General features: G+C 48.9%; 1 protein-coding gene across 1 annotated transcript in view; it reads left to right on the top strand.

The window, feature by feature from the left end:
* The window catches only part of MARCHF4 (membrane associated ring-CH-type finger 4), a 100,769-nt gene that overhangs the window by 61,238 nt on the left and 16,066 nt on the right, over nt 1–23,465 (top strand). The window contains exons 2-3 of the mRNA XM_062005047.1: nt 9,120–9,275; nt 18,293–18,485. Of these exons, the coding sequence (XP_061861031.1) occupies nt 9,120–9,275; nt 18,293–18,485 (349 nt within the window). The remainder of the gene's footprint in view (nt 1–9,119; nt 9,276–18,292; nt 18,486–23,465) is intronic.

The following is a 23,465-nucleotide window of genomic DNA, read 5'->3' as shown; positions in this document are numbered from 1 at the left end:
GCGAGAAATCTCTTATGAGGAAAGGCTACGAGAACTGGGGCTATTTAGTCTGGATAAGAGGAGAGTGTGGGGGGATCTCATTAATATTTACAAATATCTAAATGATGGGTGTCAGGAGGATGGGGCAACATATTTTTCTGTGGTGTCCAGTGACAGGATTAGGGGTAAGGAACACAAGCTGGAACACAAGAAGTTCTGCTTAAACACAAGGAAAAACTCCTTTCCTGTTCAGGTGAGGGAGCCCTGGCACAGGCTGCCCAGGGAGGGTGTGGAGTCTCCTCTGGAGGTTTCCAAACCTACCTGGACACGTTCCTGTGTGACCTGATGGAGGGAAACCTGCTTTAGCAGGAGGTTTGGACTAGATGATCTCTTGAGGTCCCTTCCAACCTTGACCATTCTGTGATTCTGTTTTTATCTCCTAGGAAGGATGTTCTCTGACTTCAGGAAAATAATTTGCATGGAATTTGGTTACCCAAAAGTGTTGATGCTGAAAGGCACTGGTGGAGCTAGAAGCATGCAAAGTCCAAGGCTTGGTGCAGGTGCAGAGCAAGGGACAATTCACCTCCAACCTCTGGTCTTGGGAGCTGAGCGAGCTCCTCCTGTCCGCACAGGGCAGAGACCACAGTGCTTGGTGCTGCAGGGCCCTGATCGGATGCACACCACCCAACTGCCTGGGCTCTGCAAACCCAGGGCCTACGTTTTGCTGAGAAACAAAGCCAGGGATGTAGCTGGCACAAAGTGCTGGAGAAAAACACCTGCAGAAAGTCAGGGCCCATGTTTTTTCCTCTCTGAAGTTGGTAGAGCCCTTCTGCTGTATTGCACAATGCAGAATGGCCCAGTCTGCTGGGCACCAGCCAGGATCAGATACAGATTCATCATCTTGAGTTCAGTAGTAGCAGACATAGCGTGGCAGGAGTGCTTGCAGGTCTCTGTGCTTGCTCTGTTATTTGCTCTGAGGACAATCAGTGGGTCAGAATTCCTGTTCAGGGGACTCTCCTCCCAGAAGGGCCTGTCTGTTGCCAAGATGTGCACATATAGATGGAGCTCAGCACCTTCCCTCTCAGTTAAAGAGACCCTTAGGGACTGTCTTACCCTCTCACTTCCCCAGCAGTGTCTGTCTCAGGTGAGAACTAGCTCCTAGCATCCCTTTCCATGCTGTACCCACTTCGTAGCCAAGTGAGACTCTCTGCCCTTCAACTTTCACTGGCCTGAAACCAGATGTTAAAATCCTCTGTAGCCTGTTGCACAAAAAATTACCCTCTGATTCTCTGTTGTTGTTGTTTTTCACAAAAAAATGTGTGCTTTCTGCTCCTTTGACATACTTTCTCTTAAAGGAAATAGTTGTTAAGCTATGAGACACCTGGTCCTACCTGTACCAGCTCCCTTTGGCCTTCACCAGTGGTGGCAGGGATGTGCTCAGAGCTGGCAGATTGTGCCTGCCTGCGAACAAACACACAGGCAAGTTACTGTCAGCTAAATATTGAAACAGCTAGTTTAAGCTCCCTTTTTCTTTTCTTTCTTTTGTCTTTTTCTAATGGGAAGGGGTAAGGCCACATCCTAGTATTTCACATTAAACTCCACAACATTCCTGCTTTGCTTTTCCATTTCTGAGGCATTGTGCAAATGTGCCCCAGCTCCCTGACAGCTCACATTAAGCTCTGTGGAGCTGCATTCAATCACTTTCCCCTGGAAATCAGTGAAGGAATGAGGGCAGAGCCATGCAGTGAAGCCACTGCTCCAGACTGCTCTGAGGATGAATCACAGCAGCAAAGGCTCCTATCTGAGGGAGGCAGAGCTGCCATTCTCTAATGTGCTGAGTTTCTGCACCGAGGACTTCTTAAGCCTCTTTCTTTTCTTCCTGAGCATTTATTCCTTGTCTTTATTTGTCTCTCACCCTCCCTCCTGCTCAGCTGAGTTGGTTGCACCATTGCTCTCGATGTGGGAAAGGTGAAGTACAGAAGTTACCCTCAGGATTTGTTGAGATGGCACCCATCCCTGTTAATAAGTGGTGAGGATCTCATGGAGGCACTTGGGCAGTGCTTTGTGGGGTCTTGCTTTTGAATGTCCTACTCCGAGGTAGCAGAGGAAGGAGCTGGGCAATTTGGTGAAGAGTGCAGCCAATGCTGTGCTGTGGCTCAGGGCTCTTTGGGATCCTTCCTGTGCTGTGCTGACCAGAGCACAACCCTAAGATTGGCACCGGCCAGACCCCTCTCCCCTCACTGTTGTTGGGCATGGTCTGAGCCTCCCGAGTCATCTGCTTGGACGGAAAAACCCATCTTTTGGCTTAAAAACATGAGTGAGCTTTGCGGATGTCCTGGTGAGCAGGCCAGATGGGGCGATAGTCACTCAGCTCTGCAGCGACAGGCAGTCCCAAGGAGTCCCTGTGGGGATTGGTAAGGCTCAGGAAAAGGAAAGTCTCCATCCCACTCCCAAATTCTGAGCTGCCATCTCTGTCACTGTCCGTCCATCCATCCATCTGTCCCAGCAGCAGTGACAGGCACAAATCACTGGAGATGGAAGAGATCACTTAAAAATTCCCCTCGGCTGCGGTAAAGCTGAAGGCTGTGGGCAGCAGCTGCTCAGCTGGAAAGTCACGTTGCTGGTGGTAGCAGTGGGAGAAGTTTTACTGCAGAAGGAAGCAGAAAAAAGCAGGTCTCTCCATCCCTCCACACAGCTGTGGCTGCAGCCTGTCCTGTTTCCATTACAGAGGTACAGATAAAGCCCGAGCAGCATGGCACCTCTGCGCTCCTTGCAGGTGCCGCAGCAGCAGCCTCCGTGGGCGGAGAGGCAATTTGCGCTGTTTTCAGAGGATTGGGAGCTCTGCAGGCTTGATGGTTTTTCAGGCAGGACTCGCTCTGGAACAAGCACTGGGTCTCATCTCAGGATCATGTGAGATGTATCCCTCTCTTGGCCAGCACCCATGTTTTCAGACTTTGCCAAAATACGGCTGATGGTTGCGGAGTGGTGCGTGGTGGTTTCGCCGGGTGCATTAGAGCTGCTTTTCTGCTCATACCCAGCCTGTAGGCGGAGGGATGCCTGTGTTTTGTTGCTAGATTAGTCATCACTTTGTTGGAGGTAAGTGCCCTGTCCACAGGGCTGCCAGAACAGCTAATACCCATTGAAAAATGCAGAAAATCATGAAAAAGCAGATCTGCCCCACATCTCACAGCACTCAGGCTGCAGTGCCCAGCTGTGGCTGCTCACTTGTCATGCCAAGGGGAGGAGGAGCCTCAGAGGGGGACCCACACCTCTACCATGCCAGAGCCCCACAGAGATGTGATCCTGCCCCAGGGAGCTGCCAGGGCAAGATCTCACAACAGAAACTTCATCCACAGCTGAGTGACAGAAATAATTGCCTAGAGCTGGACTTTCTTCCAGTCCTTTACATGTCCTCATTTTCTCCTGCTGCTGGGGTGCAGGGTGCTCATTGCACCCCAAGGCACATGGTTCTTGCCTGACACAGGACAGCGCTGCCTCTACATGCTACAGGGAGGCTCAGTCTTGGAGGGGAGCTGTGGGATGAGCCAGTTCTGGTCACAGACATGGCAGTGCAGCAGTGCTGGAACCTGTGGGTAGGAAAGGAGGTGCAAGGAGTCTTGGTCATTTCTTTTTATAATCACTCACATAGATTTTCCTATGAGTTCCTCAGGTTTTAAGGAGCTGCCTAGTTGGAGGATCCTGTCCCCCTAAGAAAATCTCACAGTAAATTGCTGCCAAGATGGAGACTGGGGGCAGCACTGAGCTCTACCAGGATGTCTGGGGAGATGCCACTCCCCCACAGAGCCCCATACATAACCAAGTGCTGTGGTCACCCAACACCACGGGAAACATTAACCCACTCCCAGTCTCCTCCAGTGCTGGGGAATTCCATGCAATATGTCTATATATAATCACAGACACTCATTTCACGTACCTTGTGCTCTGTTGCTGGCTGGCACGGTGGTTGCTTGGGAAGAATCTGACATGCTGATAGTAACGTTTGTGTTGAGTTTAAAAGGATGGAGGGGCAGTTCTTGTAAGTGTGTGTGAAGACAGAGTAGTAATTAGTACATATTTATTGATATTTATCAGCTCAGTAACAATGGGTTTCCCTTTGCCATTGGATTTAATTCTTTGTAATTATGTTCCTAATATAGAAATCATTTGGCATTTATTTGCCATAATAAAACTTCCCATTGCATTTAAACTCAATGTGAAGATTTAAGTGTATTTAGGAGACTCCGTTGAAGACCCAAAATTAAATATTCCTGGTTTCCTTTTCCAAACAAGACAAACTGAGATAAATGCTGGCAGTCAGATCTGTGTGTGCAGATACTCTGTGAGCAGTAGCATCTGCATGTGCATACTCAGAAAGAGATGGTAGTCCTTGTGATGTGGATGACCCTTTCAACTTCTTTTCATTGCTCCACTATGGTCCAAGGCACTCTTCTGTGGGTGATACTGATGACTGATGCTGCTTTGTACAGGGAAATGCACAGCCAAGGAAAAACTGCAGGTGTTCTGCAGCCATCCTGGTTTGCTGAACAGATTGCACCAGTTTTCAAAATGTTTGCTTTAATAGCTGTGGTAGTAGGATGTTGCTAACATGGCACTTTCCAGCTGAGCTGGTGCCCAGGAGCAGCCCAGGCATCGTAGACCAGCACAGCTGGTGCTGGAAGAACCCAGCAGAACCACATCCTGGCTCAATGACACCATCGTCTCAGCCCTGCTGTGTTCAAAGGAGACAGGATGGGCAAATTTGTTATACTTAATTTATAGCTAAAAAATCAGGCCTGGGATTCACAAAATCATTTAGGTTGGAAAAGACCTTTAAGATCACTGAGTCCAACTGTTAACTCAGCACTGCCATGGACACCACTGAACCATATCTCTAAGACATGGAACAAAATTGCTGTTGTCCGAGGATGCCATCCCAGTGATCCGTGGGCACTTATCACCTTGCTACGGGCAGGGCCAAAGGGTGTATCACAATGGTAACAACTCCTTGTTGTCCCAAAATACTGACCTGCATTGAGGGAAATCCCCACTGATGTCCCCAGTGAGACTGCCAGCCTGTACCCACCTTTCCAATGCCATGCCAAGCAGAGACGTGTCACAGCATTTTGGAGGCCAAGGGCTGTACACTCCTGCTAAATCTGAGCAGGATACCCCATAGCATCACTCTGGCTGCTGGCTGTCAGAAAGGTACTACTGTTGCACCTTCCCAAGGACTGGCAGCAGTCTTCTCCAGTCTCAAGCAACCTATATGTGGAACGAGGCACATGGGAAACACATCTCATGACTGTTGGTGGGTGAGCAGCTGCAGCTTTGGTAGCAATGTGCAGATGGGGTCCAGCACTGGTAACTGGGAGGTGAAAGGGCTGGGTGTAACACAGACACTGCCATGTCACAGGAGTGATGCTGCTCCAGGTGTTGTTATTTTCTCTCTAGAAATACCCAGCATCAGTAGCACACGTTGGCAATAATCTTTTTTCCATCCTTTCTCAAAACCCCTACCAATAGGCTTAAAATAGCAGGGCCCAGATAATCATTATCCACTTCGACGTATAGCAATGGGCACAGATTGGGAATTCATAAGGAGAGAACAGAGCTGGAACAGACCCACACTCATCTCCAGCACTATCATCCTCCTCAGAGTAAAGTCAGTTCAGCCTGGCCTTGCCCTTGCTGCTCCTAGAGACAAGCTCCCACCACAGCCAGAAATTGGGAAGAATATGATATATAATTGCTTAATATTTTACTCTTCTCTGAAGTACAGAAGAGTAATATATAGGGAAGAGCACTTCATCCATGTGTTGAGAAGGTCATGCCTGAAGCCAAAACATCCTTCTGTTTCTGTTAACTCTGGTTTCCCACCTTTGAAATAAACCTTGTTTTAGACTTGGATAACAACAGAAAAAAGGCAAGTGCCCTGAGTGCCAAGCCTGCTTGGTTCTTTCAGGAGAACAGATGGTACTGAGCACACTGAAGATGAGCCTTGCAGCTGGGGAGCATTTCTCTACTAGTTGCTGACAAAGCAGAAATGCTGCTTGGGCTGATCTGAGTGATGTGATCTAACTTTATAAAGGAAAATTGCAAAAATAAGTGTTGGGAAGTAGACCCTTCACAGGGTCTTTGGAGAGCAGTCAACAAAAGGAATCAATAGGAATGCATCAAGTTTGAAGCACTAGAAAATATGTTGCTGCCATCTTCTTCAAACCTGTAGGAGGGGGAATTAATTTCTCTCTCTAATTGCAGTGATCTGTGCCTCATTTTGGACTTGCTTTTGTGTGTGTGTATCTTTTAGCAGAGGTCTCTGCACAGTGTGTGTCACAGCCAGTGAGCCATTTCCTCAGCTTGCTCTACAGCCACCAGTGAGACTCCTTCTCCTTTACTGGACAAAGGATTTACTCCTTTAATATGACCCTGGTGTTTATTTTTCTACTGGTACAGGAATGTGTGTGGCAGTGCTTTACAAAAGCCTGCTGTGGACAGAATTGGGCTTCACAGTATGCAAAAATAGCTGTGCACCACACATGAGGATATAATATTTCACATGGCTGGAGAAAATGTGGATAAATCAGGGTTTTGCTGGATTTGCAGAAATAGGAGACCAGGAGGTTTTTCTCCACAGTTGAATCCTGAGCTCTTGCAGGAGCTGGCAGGACTGTAAGGGTTGGAGCGTCCCCATCAGGGTCCCCACAGCCGTGTACAGCGTCCATGAACATCTCTTGGCTCTGAAGGGATGATCTCAGATTTTATAGACTTATTACAGAGCCCAAGAATTCAACATGAGTTCAGGCTGCACCCACAGCTTTTCTCCTCTGCCTTCACCTGGTGGTTGTGTGTCTCAGTTCCTGCTCCGTTCCACCCTGTTCCTGATCCCTCACCGCCAGTGCCTTTTGTTTGACAAAACCGAGGTCCTTCACTCACCGTTCTGAGCCCTAAAGGAGACCCCAATGTGTAGTGAGGTGGAAAGGCAGGGAGGCTGTGGAGCTAGGAGCTTTCTGTGTCATGTGTTTGGTGCTGGGATCACACTGGTGTACATCACTCAGGGACTGAAGCTTGTGAGAAGATAATGCAACAGGGACTGTGGAGGGCAGACCAGAGGCACAGAGCAGTGGCCCTTGTTTCAGGCTAGCTCTTGGTGTGGAAGAGGTTTGGGGAGAGGGGAACAGAGGAGCTATGCTAAGCCCTGATCCCATCCTGGCTGGCAGTACGTGCTCATTCCTCTTCAGACTTACACTTTCAAACTCAAGCCTCTCAAACTGCACCAAACATGGGGAGTTTGAGTGTCAAATGTCAGTGCTTTTTCCCACACGCACCTTTCTCCCATCTAATCCTTTCCCTGCTTCTCTTCTTCTGGCTTGCCCTGTGACACCTTTACAGGTGAAAAATATTCACAGATCCTACAACCCCCATTGCTCTCCGTCTCCCTTTGTTTCCCCTGCAGCATGTAATGAAAATCAGTGGCAGGTAGAGCCGAGCCTGGTTTTGTAACCCAAACAATTATTTACAGTTTTGCTAAAACTTTGTGGAAGATGACATTTTTAGGTCATCTAATGGAAGGAAATGAAGTTATTAACATGTTTGCATTAAGTTTCATCCAAACAAGTATGTCTCTTGCCCAATGTGGTGCTCAGTTCCTCAGGTCCTGAGATCTGATGTGGTACCCTGAAAGCTAAGACAGTTTCCCACCGGGTTAGCAAGAGCAGGAACTAGTTTCCTAACCCAAGGCAGCCGTGATGGATGTCTTTACTGATCCATCAGCCTGAGACACCATAGTCTGTTATCCTGATGCTCCATCAGCGGTAATGAAGGGGCTGGTCTAGAGGTGTAAGAGGAAATATCCTCTCCCCCCACATTGAAAGCATGATGCCAGCTTTCTCTCTCCCATAGATATTCTGCTTTTAAGAGCTTTGAAATCTTGGAGCACAGCTAAATACATTACTGAGGTCTACACCGTGGCATTTAAACACTAAGAGATGGGGAGTAAAATGTAATGGCTCTTGTTCTGCCATAAATACATGATGGCAAATGACTGTAAAATGAGCTCCCAGGCTCATGTGTGCAGAGAGGAATTTTGTCCCATGGTGATCACAGATGGAGCAGAATAACATTGGAGTTTCCTCAATGCCCCATTTAAAGCTACACCTGAAACAAGGGAATGAGCCAGGAGCTTCAGCATTTCAGCCACCATTCATAAATGTATGTATGTCACAAGCCAGGACATAATTTGTCCTCTGTCTTGCTTGCTTCTAGGGTGGAAGTAGCTAGCCTTACAGGCTATGCATCAGTGTGACTCACTGTTGGGACAGACTGTCTGGGGGAAGTAGAATGGGAGGGTGTGAAATTTGAGGACCTTTTCCCTGCTGGGCTGTGGATACACAAAAATCTGGACCCAAAGCACACACCTGCCACCCACAGTCAGGTTTGTCCCTCATGGTCCCAGAGCACTGGGAAGGGCAGTCCTCTGTCTGGTGCTGCAAACATCCACTGCCTGGAGAGTCCTGGGGGTTCTGTCTGGCCCTGGGCCCAGGCCAGCTCCTGCGGAGGAGCAGCATCTCCATGGCTGGCAAGAGCTATATAGCCTGTGCAAAGTCCAAGGGCAGCCCCATCTGTGCTCCCACTCCTGCCCAACTGGGCTCCAGGAAGCTGCCCTGGGCTGAGAGGGACAGCAGCCTGCAGCAGAGACTGTCCCACAGCTATCCCCACCACCCATCTCGCCTCCAAAATAGGTAGCAGAGAGACAGAAACCTGAGCAGTGAAACAGCGGCATCTGTTTGTCAGCAGAGCTGTGTCCACTGGTTGTGGGCTGGCGTGAGTCCTCTGGTGTCTAGTAAGAGTTGTGCTTGTCTAGTTTTGACTTCAATGGTAATGTTAGGTATCTCGTACCTACCCAGCTGTCTCCTTCCACAAAAAAAATGTAAGACAAGTATTTGAGATTGTTACATCCCTGTCAAACTCTGTTCACATCAGCCAAGAATTATTAGAGGGAAAATGGTTGGAGGCAGCACCATTACTGAAGCTAAATCAGCTAAAAAGGAGCAAAGAACAAATGGGTGGATGATGGAGCTTCTGTCGTGCCGTGCTGCCTGTAAGAGGAGGGGAGCCTTGCTGATGCTTTCTCTCTTTTTCAGGGGGAGTTGCTGAGCCCATGTCGATGCGACGGCTCGGTGAAGTGCACGCACCAGCCGTGTCTGATCAAATGGATTAGCGAGAGAGGCTGCTGGAGCTGTGAGCTGTGTTACTACAAGTATCACGTCATTGCCATAAGCACAAAGAACCCTCTGCAGGTAAAGGTACTAGAGACATTTCAAAGTCTATTTATTCTCATTTCTATTTTCATTTCTGGGAGCAGGTGGATTTTATCTGCTTGGGTGTTCCTTCCCTGTGCACAGCAATCCATACGTCTGAGACATTTGGAAAGGGTTGTCAGGGGCTGGTCCAAAGAGGCCCTGTGTTCTGCTTGGTGGTACTGAGAGCAGCCCTTGGGAGTCTGCTCTTTCTGCCCTTATTTCCTAAATTCCCTTGCCTCCTGTTGAAAATGCCAGTGTGAACATGATAGTGCTGTAACACCTCACAGCCCTTCAAATGCGTTCATCCACTGGAGAACACAGGTATGCCACTGTCCCCAGGGGTGGACAGGGACGGAGCAGTTACGGGATTTGCTACAACGGAGCACACAGTCTGTAACAAATCAAAGAATCATAGAATGGTAGCGTTGGAAGGGACCTTTAGAGATCATCTAGTCCAACCCTCCTGCAGAAGCAAGTCCACCTAGATCAGGTTGTACAGGAACATGTCCAGGCGGGTCTTGAAGACCTCCAAGGAAAGAGCCTCCACAACCCCTCTGGGCAGCCTGTGCCAGGGCTCCCTCACCTCAACAGTCAAATAGTTTTTTTCTTATAAGTGGAACCTTTTGTGTTCCAGCTTCATCCCATTACCCCTTGTCCTGTTGCTAACAAAGTAGTATCTCAAGACTCCACGTGTCTATAGTTGTGCTGTTAACCCAAATCTCCTCCTGCTGAGCCTCCTCTGTGTTGTCGATGAGGGACCGGGAGGCAGATAGAGGGCTCTTACAGCTCTCCTCTCTGATCTTGCCATCTTTCTCACTTTACTGCTCCCCCATGGTCAAATACATCCTGACATGGTACAAGTTGTATTGGCTCTGATGCTCTGGCCAATTCAAGCCTGATTCTTGCTGGACATTTCCAGATAGTAATGTGGCTGTGAAAGGCACCTGAGAACTCACTTTCTTTCTCTTCCGAGTTCTAAGGCACTGTGGTTTAATAAGCCCCACTGCAGGCTAGTAATTTAAAATCAAGATTCAGAAGACCATTAAAAATGGGGTAAATTATCCTTAATGGCTATTGATTTATTGTGGGGGCAACACCTGAAGATGGACTAATTGCTGCAAGTCTTTGCTGAGCACCATTAGTGCTTTGGATGTAAGGAAGCACAATTCATCCAGGCACTGCTGCATGAGTAGCATCATGTGGACTGGAGGGACACTACAGCAGTGTGCTGTGGTTTAGAGGCTGGGGAGATGTCTGTAGGGATGGTAGTCTGTCTGCACTTGATGGAGGGCTTTGGCTCTTTGCTGGTCGTTCTGCACCCAGGAGGCAAGGACTTTGCTAGTCATGATGCCCAGTTGTACAGGGCAGGGAGGAATGCAAACTCCCTCTCCTCCAAACTGCAGCCTCTGTGTGTCTTTTTCCAGGCCCGAGGTCACTAACCACAGTGAGGAAACAGGGATAGCCCTTTAGGACTCCAGGCTTAAATGAAGAAGTAACATTAGTGGAGTATTGTGGGGAAATTTTGCTGGGGGGAAAGAAAAAGACTGCCTGCTCCTTGCAAGTCGCTACAGGTTCTGATTCAATTTTCCATATACCATAGGCTGGAAAGATCAGTAGTTTCATCCCAAGCGCCACACCCAGAGTGTTTTAATTTCTTGGCTGTAATAACTCAGAGCAGATTGAAACACAGGAGGAGAGATGTGGACGAAGCAGCATTTGTTTGTTTCTGGAAAGCTGGCCCACGAGTACCCTAATGCTCCCTGAGTCTCAGATCGGGGGTGCAACGCTAAGCAGCATCAAAGGTCTGTGTTTGCAGGTTTGACAGTGTGTGTGTAGCCAGCACTGTCTTTAATGAATAACCTCCAAATGCTCTACACCTTCAGGTAGCTCAGGGCCACAGGTCAGGGACTTTCCTCCTGCTCCCCACTTGGCTAAAATTTGTTGCAGCTATTCATAGACAAGCTTCCCTCCCACACACACGTTTCAAAAGCCTGTGCAAACTGTTGCTCTTTCTGGGCTCCCCAGTGAGAGAGTGTCCTGATCTGCTGGCCTTTGCCACAAACACAAAAACCAAGTAGCAGGAGCAACTGAGTCAGAGAGTTCAGCCCCGGGAGTGAGGGTCCCAGAGGCTCATGCAGACCTGGGGCTCAGAGGCTTCACGTTGCTGGCTTAGACTTTGCATCACTTCTTGCAGAAGCACTGGGAGATTAGGAGGGTGGGATGAAGCAACTGGAATGAAAAGCCACTTGATCTGGAATAAATGCAGTGTGTGCTGAGTTACAGCAGCGTGCCCAGGCACCCTGTCTGGTGCCAGCAGAAAGGCACTTCTGGGAAGCAGATGCTACCTTAGCCCCAATGTGTGAGAAGTGGCTGATGTACCAGGCCTGGACTTCCCATGAGGACAGTGGGAAAGGAGGCAGAGAGAACCCAGGGGCTGCAGTGCCCTGACGCTGTGTCTATGCTGTAACAATGTGTCACAGCCCATGCAGGTGAGCATCCTTTCTGCCCAGTCTTCACCCCACAGTTTTATTCTTACTAGAAAGCTCTGAATTTCTCAAGCACAGGATTTGGAGGGCAAATGCTGTAGGAAGTCATGGTCATCTGTTTATTCCAGACCAAACATAGTACAGGAAAGAAGGACATAAACCTCACCTCCTTGTCAAATGAAACCTGTTTGGGTGATACTGTGAGCCTGGATAAATTATAAACAGAAATGTATCCTCTGTGTCTTCTCATGTGACAGACTGCTGGAAAGCCATACCTAGGCAGCTGGCCCAAACCCAGGCCCTGGGCTCCCTGAAGCAGGTCCAATGGGTCTGAGCAGAGCAGCGCACCTGACACCCACATGTTCCCTGGGATCTGCACATTCCTCTGCCCATTTTAACATCTGCTGCATATTTTTTGGAGAGCCTAGGAGCACAGCATGGGCCAGATGTGTGTGGAGACTTGTGGCGTGGGCTGAAAAGTTACAGCCAGGGGAATGTGGTTCATATATAATTAACACAGACTCCTTCCAGCCTCCAGGCTGTTATGATGTCTCATACCAGAGAGAGGCCTTTAGTCTGGTGTTTTGGCAGAATGAATCTCTATATATTAACCCCACCCCCATCCCTGGGTTGCAGGCATTTAAGAGCAAATGTCTTAAAGCTGCTACACTGCAAACCTGCTGAGACTGGGGGATTGATTGGCAAATGTCCTGCCAAGCCAGTCAGGCAGCAAATGAGCAAAAATGTCTCACCAGTTGTGAGCAACCTGAAGATCCAGAGTTTTTGTTTGTCCATCCATCCATCCATCCATCCATCCATCCATCCATCCATCCATCCATCCTCCTTCCTGCATTCTGGTCTGCCAGTCACCAAGTCATGAGTCATGGACATGGAGGCTTTAAATGCTCATCTCCATTGCAATATTTGTGCAAAGCTCATGATTATAAAGAGACCTTGAAGCCACAGAGTTTTAGAAGCATGTGATAGTACTGCAGGCACCCTGGTGCTGATATGTAGCAGTGTAGGTATCTGCCATGATGGGACTCTGCAGTGGGTTTCGTCTGTATAGCTCCTTTGTAGCTGCTCCTGAGCCACATCCACTCTGATGCTCTGACTTTAGCAAACAGAAAATCCGTTTGAACCAACCTTCCCAGACCTACAACTGTTTGCAGTCTCAGGGAGTTCAACTCCGCTTTACAGTTGTTATCTCTGACTGTTCCTGGATAATGGGTAGTTTCAGCTCCAAAGATCCTCAGTTATCCAGTACTGGGTTGAGATCTGGTCCCAGTTCTCCTCTGACTCTATTTTGACTGTGGTGATGCTCTGTGAAGAGCTGATGATTGTTGGTTCATATGGCCTCTTCATTAGGACACCCACATCTGCAAGAAAAGTGCAGGGTATTTGAACTTCAACGTGAGCTAAAAAAGCTTGAGGCAGTTTTCCTGGTGTTTTCCTGGTTGTCCCAACTTGCTGAATCACTCGTGTTGAGAATAAGCTTTGGCTAGTCCCTGCTGAGCAGCAGCCTGCAGCGTGCAAGCAATGGGTGCACTCACAGCAAGAGGGACTTCATGGCCTGTACCTTATACCGGGGGCTTTCTAGGATACTGGTACTGTAGCCTGAGTCTTACCAAGTGCTTTGGCACATGCAGGAGAGAAGGTTTAATCACTGCACATGACCATTACATGGCCATAGCAGACTGTCCTTACTCTCCACTGCCTTTCCATTACCTGAATAAGCCACAGCATCTGTAAATGTACAGCAGAGGAGCTATTGCAGCAGTGGCATAACTTTATGTTGTGAATTTATAGAAAGAAAAGCCATCCTGCAAAAGATAATTGAGAAGGATAGCCAGGGCTTCAGGATAGCAGCGAGGGGAGAGCCAGGCATAAGCAGTGCTGGTTATGGTGCACTCCAACCTTCTAGGAAAACTTTCCATTTACTTGTGATCCTGGGTCTGCAAATTAAATTGCTGACTAGCACAGCTCAGGATGTTAATGACACGCACTAAGGGGACGTGTCAGATACAGCAATAAAAATAAACTGAACTGCCTGAGGCAGGCATGAGGGAGCTCTCAGAGGAGTGTAGGAAGGCTTTTCCAGAAGCAGGTCTTCTATGCAAGCTGCTGCAGTAAGACATAGATATCTTCTGCAGGCAAGTATCTGCCTTGGATCTGCTCATGCTGGTGCTTGGGAACCTTTGGAGACTGCTGGTGCCAAAGAGAGGGAGATACAGATCAGGCCTTAAATACTATAGGAATGACATTGTTAATCTGTGTTACAATAACAGCAGGAGTTTTCACTCACAGACCTCTGAGTAGAAGCACTGAATCAAACAGGGAAATGAGTTCATGCCAAGTGCAACACATACGTTACCAAACAGTGGAAGAGAGCAAGAGTGACATGACTGACAGGCACTAGTCCCAGCTTGGCCCCTGGCTAAGGTCATCACAGATGTCAGACCTAGGCTCCTAAGAAACCCTTTCTGAGGCATCTGGGTCACAGAGCTTTGGGATTTAGGGAAAAATGGGGCAATCTGGGGAGTATCAGTCCAAGAGAGCATGGTGTTTTGCATGTGCACATCTGCGTGGTGTGCCAAAGCACTCAGCTGGGGCGATTGCAGCAGAGGACAGACAGCTCCTGAGCAAATGACAACGTTTCTTCAGAGTGGTCTGGAGGGATGGGGCCCTTTTTACCAGCACGGGTGGCAAGCCATCACAGAGAGCTGTTTGAGCATGCTCTGAAGCCACTGTAAGCCTTGGGCTCACAAAGCTGCCCCTGATAATCCTGCTAGAGCCTTCAAAGCTTTCTGGTATCTCCAAGTCTTTAGTTCTGCCCCATTCAGCGCTGAAGAACATCAATAGGTCAGCCATTATCAGCTGAGGAGAGAAGGGCTCAGTTTTAGGTCTATCCCTGCAAGGTGGGATTGCTTGACACTGTGACCTTGCTAGAGCTTGAATGTTTGAGATGGAGATTTGGATGGAGTGGGCTGTATCTGCACCCAAGCATTCAGACAAAGGGGTTTGGGGGTTTCAGATATGCTGATAAAGGGACTTTGTAGAATTGCTGAGACCTTTCTTTGCAGCTGTAGCAGTGACCCAAACACAATAGGGTCACCCACTAAGTCCCTGGTCTGTTGGCCATAATGATGGTGGAGAGGGGTTAGGAAAATTGCTGATTTTCTAAAGGCTGTTATGAAATCTGAAAGGCACAGTGCAGTGATTGAAGTGGGCTCCCAACACCACCCGTGCAGAGGTGCATTAGGCCCAGCTTCATCGGCACGTTCTACTTCTGAACACCTCTTGGACCCTTCTGTCTGTGCTCTCACTGGGTGACAGGAGTTACCCATCCTCTGTCTCACCCCTTTTCTTCTCTCTGTGCAAACCTCACACCCTGTGTAGCAAAAATGGAATTAAAAGATGAAAAATAATGACTCGGTTATTGGTGGCTCGGGCTAGATGTGGGATGCTAAATTGCAATTCTCAGGGTTGCCAGGGAGGAAATACAACATTCATTACTTACTTTTTTCTTTTTTTTTCCCAGACAATATTAAATTCTGTTGCAAGCTGGTTATTTTCCCCAGTGTTCAGCTCTGACCCATTTACCTCCTTGCCAGAGGGTAATCACACCCCAGTGCCACCTCCCGAACAGAATCAGGACTGCTGCTGCCTGTGTCACTGTCACTTGGAGCCAGATGCCAAGGGAGAGTCTGCTACCCGCTGGCAGAGCTGATGGGCTCTGGGGGAGAGTCTTCTCCCCCTGGCACAGCTGATGGACTTCAGGGGAGAGTCTGCTCTCTCCAGCACAGCTGATGGACTCAGCCTCTGCAGTGAGATTCTGGCAGATGCTGCCAACAGCGCAGGGGCCCTGCCTGTGCTTCAGCCTCTCTCAGCCCCAGGCAGAGAGGGGTTTGAAGTTTGCACTCAGGTGTAACTTCTCTCTGTTCCGAGCCCTATCTCCTTTGATGACAGCCTCCCTGTCTCTGCAGACCAGTGGTTGTACATAGCTGCTAGGTGTAGAAATCAGCTCCTTCTTAATTTTCTGTCTTTAATTGCTACCTTGGAAGGACCTGTTGCCACCATAGGCCTTGCAATGTGCCAGACAGATGGTGAGGAGCCAGTCCATTACCTCCTCCTGAGAGAGAAATGATGCAGAAGGATTTGGCTGGCACAGGCGCACATGGGTCAGCGTGAGGGACCTGCAGTAAAGCCTTCGCATACAGCACAAGCTGTGCATCAGCCTTCCTGCCTGCTTGCCCCATCGGCATCTACCAGAGGTAGTGGAATGGGAAATGAGGTCTGGGAAAAGCTTCAGGGCTAAAAATGCAACCCCACACATGTACCCAAACCCCCACCCCACCACACTCCTATAGTCCCGGAGCCCTGAGCTGATTACACTGGTGGTGGATTTGACCTTCATCTGCTCATGGTGCTGTTGAGAATGAAGCTGAAGAGCTGACAGGAGGACAGCACAGCTGCTGATCTCACCCAAATTTGGGGGTGTGGGTGGCCTTTTCTCTGTCTTTTGTCAGGAGAGGATTTGCAGAGCTGTGCTTCTACTCTGTCTCCCAGCATCTAGCTGTAACCCTTTGCAACTGGCACCACCAAGCTTCTAACCCTAAGAGGAGGGCTGTTGACTATCTCAACTTCTTCCTGGCACAAAGGGGCCGCTTGTGTGGCTGGATTTGGTGATCTGAAGCAGATTAGACTACCGTAGAGTGGGAATGGGCTGTTCAAGAAAGCAGCGAGTGTCTCCAGTGCTCAGTGTTTGCCTTAGGCTGAGCCAGCTGGATGGCAGGAAGGGGATTTGGGTTAGCTGATCCCAACCCTCCAGCAGGAAAGAAGCTCTCTCTCGGCTTAGCAGCTTTATGGCCATCTACTGTGTGGCCAACTGCGAAATAAACTGTTGCCACCCACCTCACTGATGTGGCACATCCTTGACATACAATTTGAGGGCTGTCTGCCCTTGCAGGATGTAAGCCAAGGAGCAAGGCTGCCAGAGGCAGACACTTCAGCTCACCTCTGAGCCAAGCCAGGCAATCTCCTTCCACTTGCAACCTGCAGACATCAGCCTCAGGCTGAAGCTCTCATCTGTTCCTCTCCAAAGGCAGCCCTTCACAGGAGAGTGCATTTAGCTCAGGGATCATTGGACTGGTGGCAATGCCATGCAGGTCTGTACCAGCAGAAGTCACCTATTGTCCTTCTTGCCCTGCTGAAGGACAGCGGAGGGTAGATAGGATTCAGTCTTTCCTACCTCCCAGAAACCACTGGTAACTCCTAGCTGCCCTGGGAACTAAAGAGGGACCCAGCAATCAAACTCCCTTCTTGCCCTGCAAAAGGATGGGATAAGGCTTGATGGGTGATGCTGCTGTCCCAGAGTATGTCTGACCAACTCATGGGGCGCTGAGGACTCAGCAGAGGTGCCACTTCACAGAGACACTGAATTTAGGGTGAATCCAGGCTAAACGTTTTCAGTTCCCATGAATCCTCTATACCTGCAGGAAGTTGAAGTCTGCCTTTATTTATCCTTTGCCAGTCCCGCTGAGATTTCAAGGGCAGGTATCTCACAGCTAAAGGTGGCCTATATACTTCAGTGCCAGGAGAGACTGTCTCTCCCCAGTCTGCTTACATGTTTGATTTCTGATTTGCAGGAGGGACTATGGACTGTGTCCCCAAGTCTTGTTAAATAAAGTAATTTCTGCTTGTGGTTTTTACAGGGCAGTTCTCTCAGCAGTGTAAATCTGAGTGGGGAGGTTTTATGCTGGATGCCAGAGAGGAGCCCGGGCTTGGGATATTTATACCATAGCTTATACAATGCTATTTGACATAGTGAATGGATTTGGGGGAGTTGTTCCTATTTTTTTCTTCTTCTGAGGAAGGAGCATTGACGTTTACCTTGGAACACAGCCTGAATGTGTCATCATCTAAAGGCAGGGTGTCCTGACCACAGCAACTCGTGTTGTTTGTAACAAGTTTTGTGGGATGTGCATTGCCGCTGCGAGATCCTACCTAGTGCTGTGATCCTGTCGGATCTCACAAAGCGGCACAGAGCCAGCTCATGGGAGGCCTCCAAAGGAAAGCTTGGCTCTCTGAGACACTTCTCATGGTAACAGGATGCCCTGGCTGAGGATGCTGCCTGGTGTCTGTTTGAGGTAGCAATTGAACGTCCTCATTTGTGATGGCTATCACAGACCTACTGTGGTGGGAGTGTTATTGCTGGTGCTTTGCCCTCAGTCCATCCTGCCTCCCTCAGGTCTCTGTGCTTTCCTAGTGAGGTGCAGGATTCCTCCCCGTTGCCTCTTCAGCAATGCTGTCAGGAACCATGGGGCTCATGCGCCGTTGAACAACTGCCATGCTCTACCCCAGATGTGGACTGGGTAAAAGCACCTGTACTCATAGGTGCTTTCTGAGATCTCCAAAACCACCGCAACGATGAAACACACTGATGTGCCTTGAGTAAATAATCTCTTCTCTTTTCCTTCCCTCCCTCCCCCTTGTCCCGTCTCCTCTCCCTGTTGCCTCCCTTTGCAGTGGCAGGCCATCTCTCTGACAGTCATTGAGAAGGTTCAGATAGCAGCGGCCATCCTTGGTTCTCTCTTCCTCATCGCCAGTATCTCGTGGCTCATCTGGTCGACCTTCAGTCCTTCGGCCAAGTGGCAGCGCCAGGACCTTCTCTTCCAGATCTGCTATGGAATGTACGGCTTCATGGACATTGTCTGTATAGGTGGGTGATTGTATCTCCTGGCACAGCATGGCTGACGCCGCTCGCTCACGCGCCTGCCAAGCGCAGTGGGAGGCGGCGTGGAGAGTGCCTGGTGCAGCTCGGCGCCCCTTGAGCCTCTCCGGCCTTTCCTCCTTCTCTTTCCTTCTTCGGCACCTTTTTTTACAGTCCTCTCTGCTCATCTGGGCAGCCCCAGAGTGTCTCCTTGGCTGGGCTGGCGAAGGGGCCTGCAGCAGCCCCTTCCAGAGAGGAAGGAATCTCTCTTTAGGGCAAGAAGAGGATGGGGAGGTCTATGGGAGGCTGCGGGGGTGGGAGGTGTAAAGCTTTTTTGAAACTCCTTTCTTTCTGGAATAGCTGATTTAGGGAACTGCCCCATGTCTGGGTAGGAGAGAGTCTCTCCACTTGCAGCTCCTTGTCTCTGCTGCCCAGTCTCACTGCCAGGCAGGGATGGCTGCTCCCTCTTTGGCTCACCCTGGAGCTGCAAGTCCCAATCAGCTCAGGTCATGGCCCAGCCTGGGGTCCTTGTCAGGTTGCTGGTACAGAGCAGATCTGAAAATGAAGCAAGCCCAAACAGCAAATCAAATAGTGTCAGCCTGGCCCCAGCAAGGTCTCTCTGAGAGCTTGAGCTGTAGCTGCAGTGTAGCTCTGCAGGATGGGGGGACGTCACTGATGATACATGGGCTTCAGTTTCACCAGTGAAAGAATGGTTGTTACCAAACAGTCCAGTGGACAGCAGCCACCTCAAACATGCTCAGGAGCAGTGTCCACCCAAACACAGGCCACCAGATAACATCAGTTAAGTGACTCTGACAGGAAGTTAAGAGAGTCCCAAAGAGCTTTTCATGTCTGGATCATTCCATCATTGGTATAAGACAGAAGGAGCCTCCCAGAAGCTTGGTGGGGCAGGGCAGGCATAGAGTCATAGAATCACAGAATAGTTTTGGTTGGAAAAGACCTTTAAGATCATCAAGTGCAACCACTTACCTCACACTGCCAAGCCCATCACTAACCCGTGTCACTCAGCACTTCATCTACACATATTTTAAATATCTCCAGGGATGGGCAGCCTGTACCAGGGTCTAACAACCCTCTCAGTGAAAAGGTTTTACATAATCTGCAATCTAAACCTCCCCTGGTGCAACTTGAACCCATTTCTGCTTGTCCTATCACTTGTTACTTAGGAGAAGAGACCGAACCCCACCTCACCACAATCTCCTTTTGGGTAGTTGTAGACAGTGACAAAGTCTTTTCTCAGTCTCCTCCTCTCCAGACTAAACATCCCCAGCTCCCTCAGCAGCTCCTCGTCATTTGTTCTCCAGACCCTTCACCAGCTCCGATGCCCATCTCTGGACACCTCAGCACCTCAGTGTCTCTCTTGTAGTGAAACTCAAGCCAATTCTTCCCACCACTGTACTGACAAGGTGTGAGCTTGGCCTGTAAAGATCATCCTGCTTTTTCCTGAGATGCTGGTGGAGCTACCACATCTCTCCAGGAACAAAGGGTGGCAAAGAGAGATGGGCAGCACCCACACATTGGCACAATAGCCTCTGGTAACATCTTGCTGGTGGAATGGAGAGTGGAAAAAAAATGTATCCCTCTGTGTGTGTGTTGTGTGCTTGTGTTGCCTTGTTGGCAGAGAACAGGACTGGAGAGCTCTGGCCTGGGCGGACGTCAGTAACATGATTAACTGGCTTTGATAAAGCTTCAAGAGCTGAGAAGGACTGATTAGCTCATCTGTCAATAAGAGCTAAATCCTCCCACATAACAGAGAACAAACCATGCCAGCCATGAACTGCAGGGGAACTGGGCAGGCAGATTCAGATTTGAGGTTCTTTGTTTATGTGTTACTAATTTTTCTAAGAGTCCAGCCTCTATTTCTCTTTTCTACCTTCTCTGAGCAGAAAAAGATGCCCATTGCATCTCCACTGATGTTGCCATTAAGATTAATGCTGCAAGCTGCAATTTTTTATTTTGTTCAGACAAAGAGTAAGTGGCCACCCTGTTCCTAGGATCATTTCAGGCCCATGGCTTGGAACATCTCTTGGTCACATCATCCTCCATGGTGGGCCAGGCTTGCTGATGTCCACACAGAATCAAAAGCATCTGGATGCTTTTTGATACAGATGCAGTGAGTTAACATACTTGTATGTGGCTTCTCTTGCCCAGAATTTGAGAGATTACTCAGACATTACTCTGCTTATGCTCTGTCCAGGCAGCCCACCCATGCTCAACCAGGAGAGAGGATGTTGCAGACCATGTGAGCCTTTGTATCCATTTCCCTTGAAAATCTCCTCTGTCTATGCAGCCAGCATTCTGCCCCTGCCACAATCCAGAGTAAAACCTGATTGTATTCTGTATCAATACCCTTTGCAATCCCAGCAGCTGGAAATTCTGCAGCAGAGGGGAAGAGAGCTCTCAGGAGTGCTGGCTGAGATCTGATGTCCACTCTCCTCCCCACCTCTTCTTCTTTCCCTGCCCAGGTTGAACTAGTTACCAAATGAGGTCTTCACGGGGAGCTGTGACTCACTGGCTGTCAATATAGTCAGGTCTCTCCCCTGAGTGACTTCTGTCCAGCCCTGCTAGTTTCAGAGGTTTGCACTAGCACTAGCCAAAAGTCTGGTCTGCCTTGTGGATCGGACAGGCCAGGTCAGGCCAGCAGAAGGGGCTGGTCAAAGGCAACTCTGTGACTGGGTTTAATTCCTCATTCATTATAGCTCTGCTCAGTGGTGACGGATGCAGTGGAGATGGATGCACCATCTCCCTAGAAGACAGGCAGTGAGTTTCTCACTGTAGAGCAGCTATCCTCTTTATCCTTCTACCAAACCTTGCAGCCTCATACAGGGTCTTTGATCACAGCCAGGCAAAGCCAGCTCTGGAGATTCAGAGTTCTGCTCCTGACTGCCAGCATGGCCCAAAGCCTCTTGTTAGTCCTCCCTGGGCTTTAGTTCCGCTTCTGCAAGTTCAGGATAAAATCTCTCATGGATAATTGCAGTGACAACAGTTCTTGAAATATCAAGGTGCTGTCTGTGCATCTTGGCATCTCCTCCTTGGCAGTCCAGCACTTTTCCCCTTTTGTGTTCCAGCCTGTGGGCAAGTACAAAAGATTTAGGAACTAAGAAATGCTCAGTGATGGGGAAAGAGCAGGACATGAAGTGCACTCAGTTCTATCACATTTGGTCTCTTCAGCTAACATTAACACACATTGCCTGTGCATTGTTTGGTAACAATGGGCAGCCTTTGCTAGCAGGATGTTATACTGTAGCTCTCACACTACTTGTAAGAATTCCAATTGTTCCTTCCCCAAGTTCTGCTCTCACTGGCAGAGGAACAGAAGCTTGAAAAACAAGGTATGTAGTAAAGAGCAGATGTGCTGAAGCAGAGCTTCTCTGTAGCTCCTGCCAGTTCCCACCTCAGTTGTCCTTGGATGTCTCCTGTCCATTGAGCAGCCCGTGATATTTGTGTGGGGGGATGGTTCACACACCCTGACACTGGAGGTGCTCAGCAGCCACTGATGCTTCCACTGGCACTGTAGAGGCTCAAAGCTGGAGAAGACACCAAATCTGCAGAGATCCTCATCAGACAGGGAATACACTCCCAGTCAGCACCTGCCCAGCTGTTTTGAGTGATCTCCTCTCCAGCAAGTCATTAAGGAATTAACGTAGCAATTTGCTGAGACAGAGATATCTCTGGTAATTTGCATGGGCAATCCCATGGCAGCACTGGTCTTTCCAATGTGGAGTCAAGAGCGAGGGCACAAGTGCTCACTTGAATGTATATCTCCCTAAACACAAGTCATTTGGTGGTTGTTATCTTCATTTGAGCTGTACTTGACCTGAAATAGTCAGATAATCTCCAAGCCAAGCTCTCAAAATACAGTTGTTAACTCAGAGACTATTGATCCATGCATCAAAATCCAGGGGTCCTGGCTTTGACCCTCAGCCATTTACATTCATTAGTACACTCATTTTCTTTGGTCTTTGCTGGATCCTAGTGTGCTCCACAAAAGCAGTTGTAAGGGGCAGACACCATTTGCTACCCCTTCACCTACCGTGGAAACAAAACCAAGACCAAAGTAAAACGAAGATATTCCTCACAACCAGCAGGACAGATGGTATGGTCCCAAGTGCCAGAAGCTACATCCATCTGGGCAAGATGTGCAAGATAGTCTTTCAGCATTGTACTCCCCCTTGCTTGCTCTCAGGTGTCTAACAGGAGGGCAGGAAGCCCTGGAAAGGAGTGCTCGGGGTTTGTGGGAGTCTCCAATACTGGATATTTTTTTCTAAGAACCTGTTAGAAAACATATGTCAAGAACAGGTTTTGGAGAGATGATCCCAGATTGTGAAGGAGGAACACACTAAGTGCTTCTTGATATCCAGCCAGCCCCAATGTCTTTGATTCTGATCTCTCTCTCTTTGTGTGCTATCTCTGGTCATGTCTGTAGGACAGATATGAGAGTTGGATTAAACTTGAAACTGGTATTGGTGCCAGCATAGGTATTGCTCTGCTATGAAACCATCTACAACACAGATATTTGAGATCAGCAACCAGGAAGTGAATGAAAAGTGAGATGGGGACTGTTCATTTGATTAACTGCTCTCTCCATGTGTCCGTGAGAGGTAAATCCAGAAAGCTGCTGTAGAGAGGGATTAGCAGAAATGCAGTTATTGAAATGCAGAGATAAACAGAGTCAGCCTTCGTCAGCCTGAGTTACTGAGTAGGGAGAGTAGCAGCTTAGAGCTGGGCTGTAAATCCTGAGAGATACCTGCCTGTTAATTAAATGACAACCCTTGGACTGGGAAGGAGGGGTTTACCTCTCTTTCTGTCAAGGTGCAATTAGGGAAAGTCAGCATTCATAGATTAAGGTGTCATTAGGGGTCAGGAGGACAGGAAACCATCTCCTATTAAACAAGGAGGAACTCAGCCAGCTAATGAGAGCATGTCACAGTCGAGGCTCGGGCAGTGCTGATGGGCTCCAAGGGGGAA

Source organism: Colius striatus, chromosome 11 (assembly GCF_028858725.1).
Source record: "Colius striatus isolate bColStr4 chromosome 11, bColStr4.1.hap1, whole genome shotgun sequence".
Classification (NCBI taxonomy): Eukaryota; Metazoa; Chordata; class Aves; order Coliiformes; family Coliidae; genus Colius; species Colius striatus.
The sequence above is the reverse complement of the archived record's forward strand: the minus strand, read 5'-3'. Positions and strand labels throughout refer to the sequence as shown.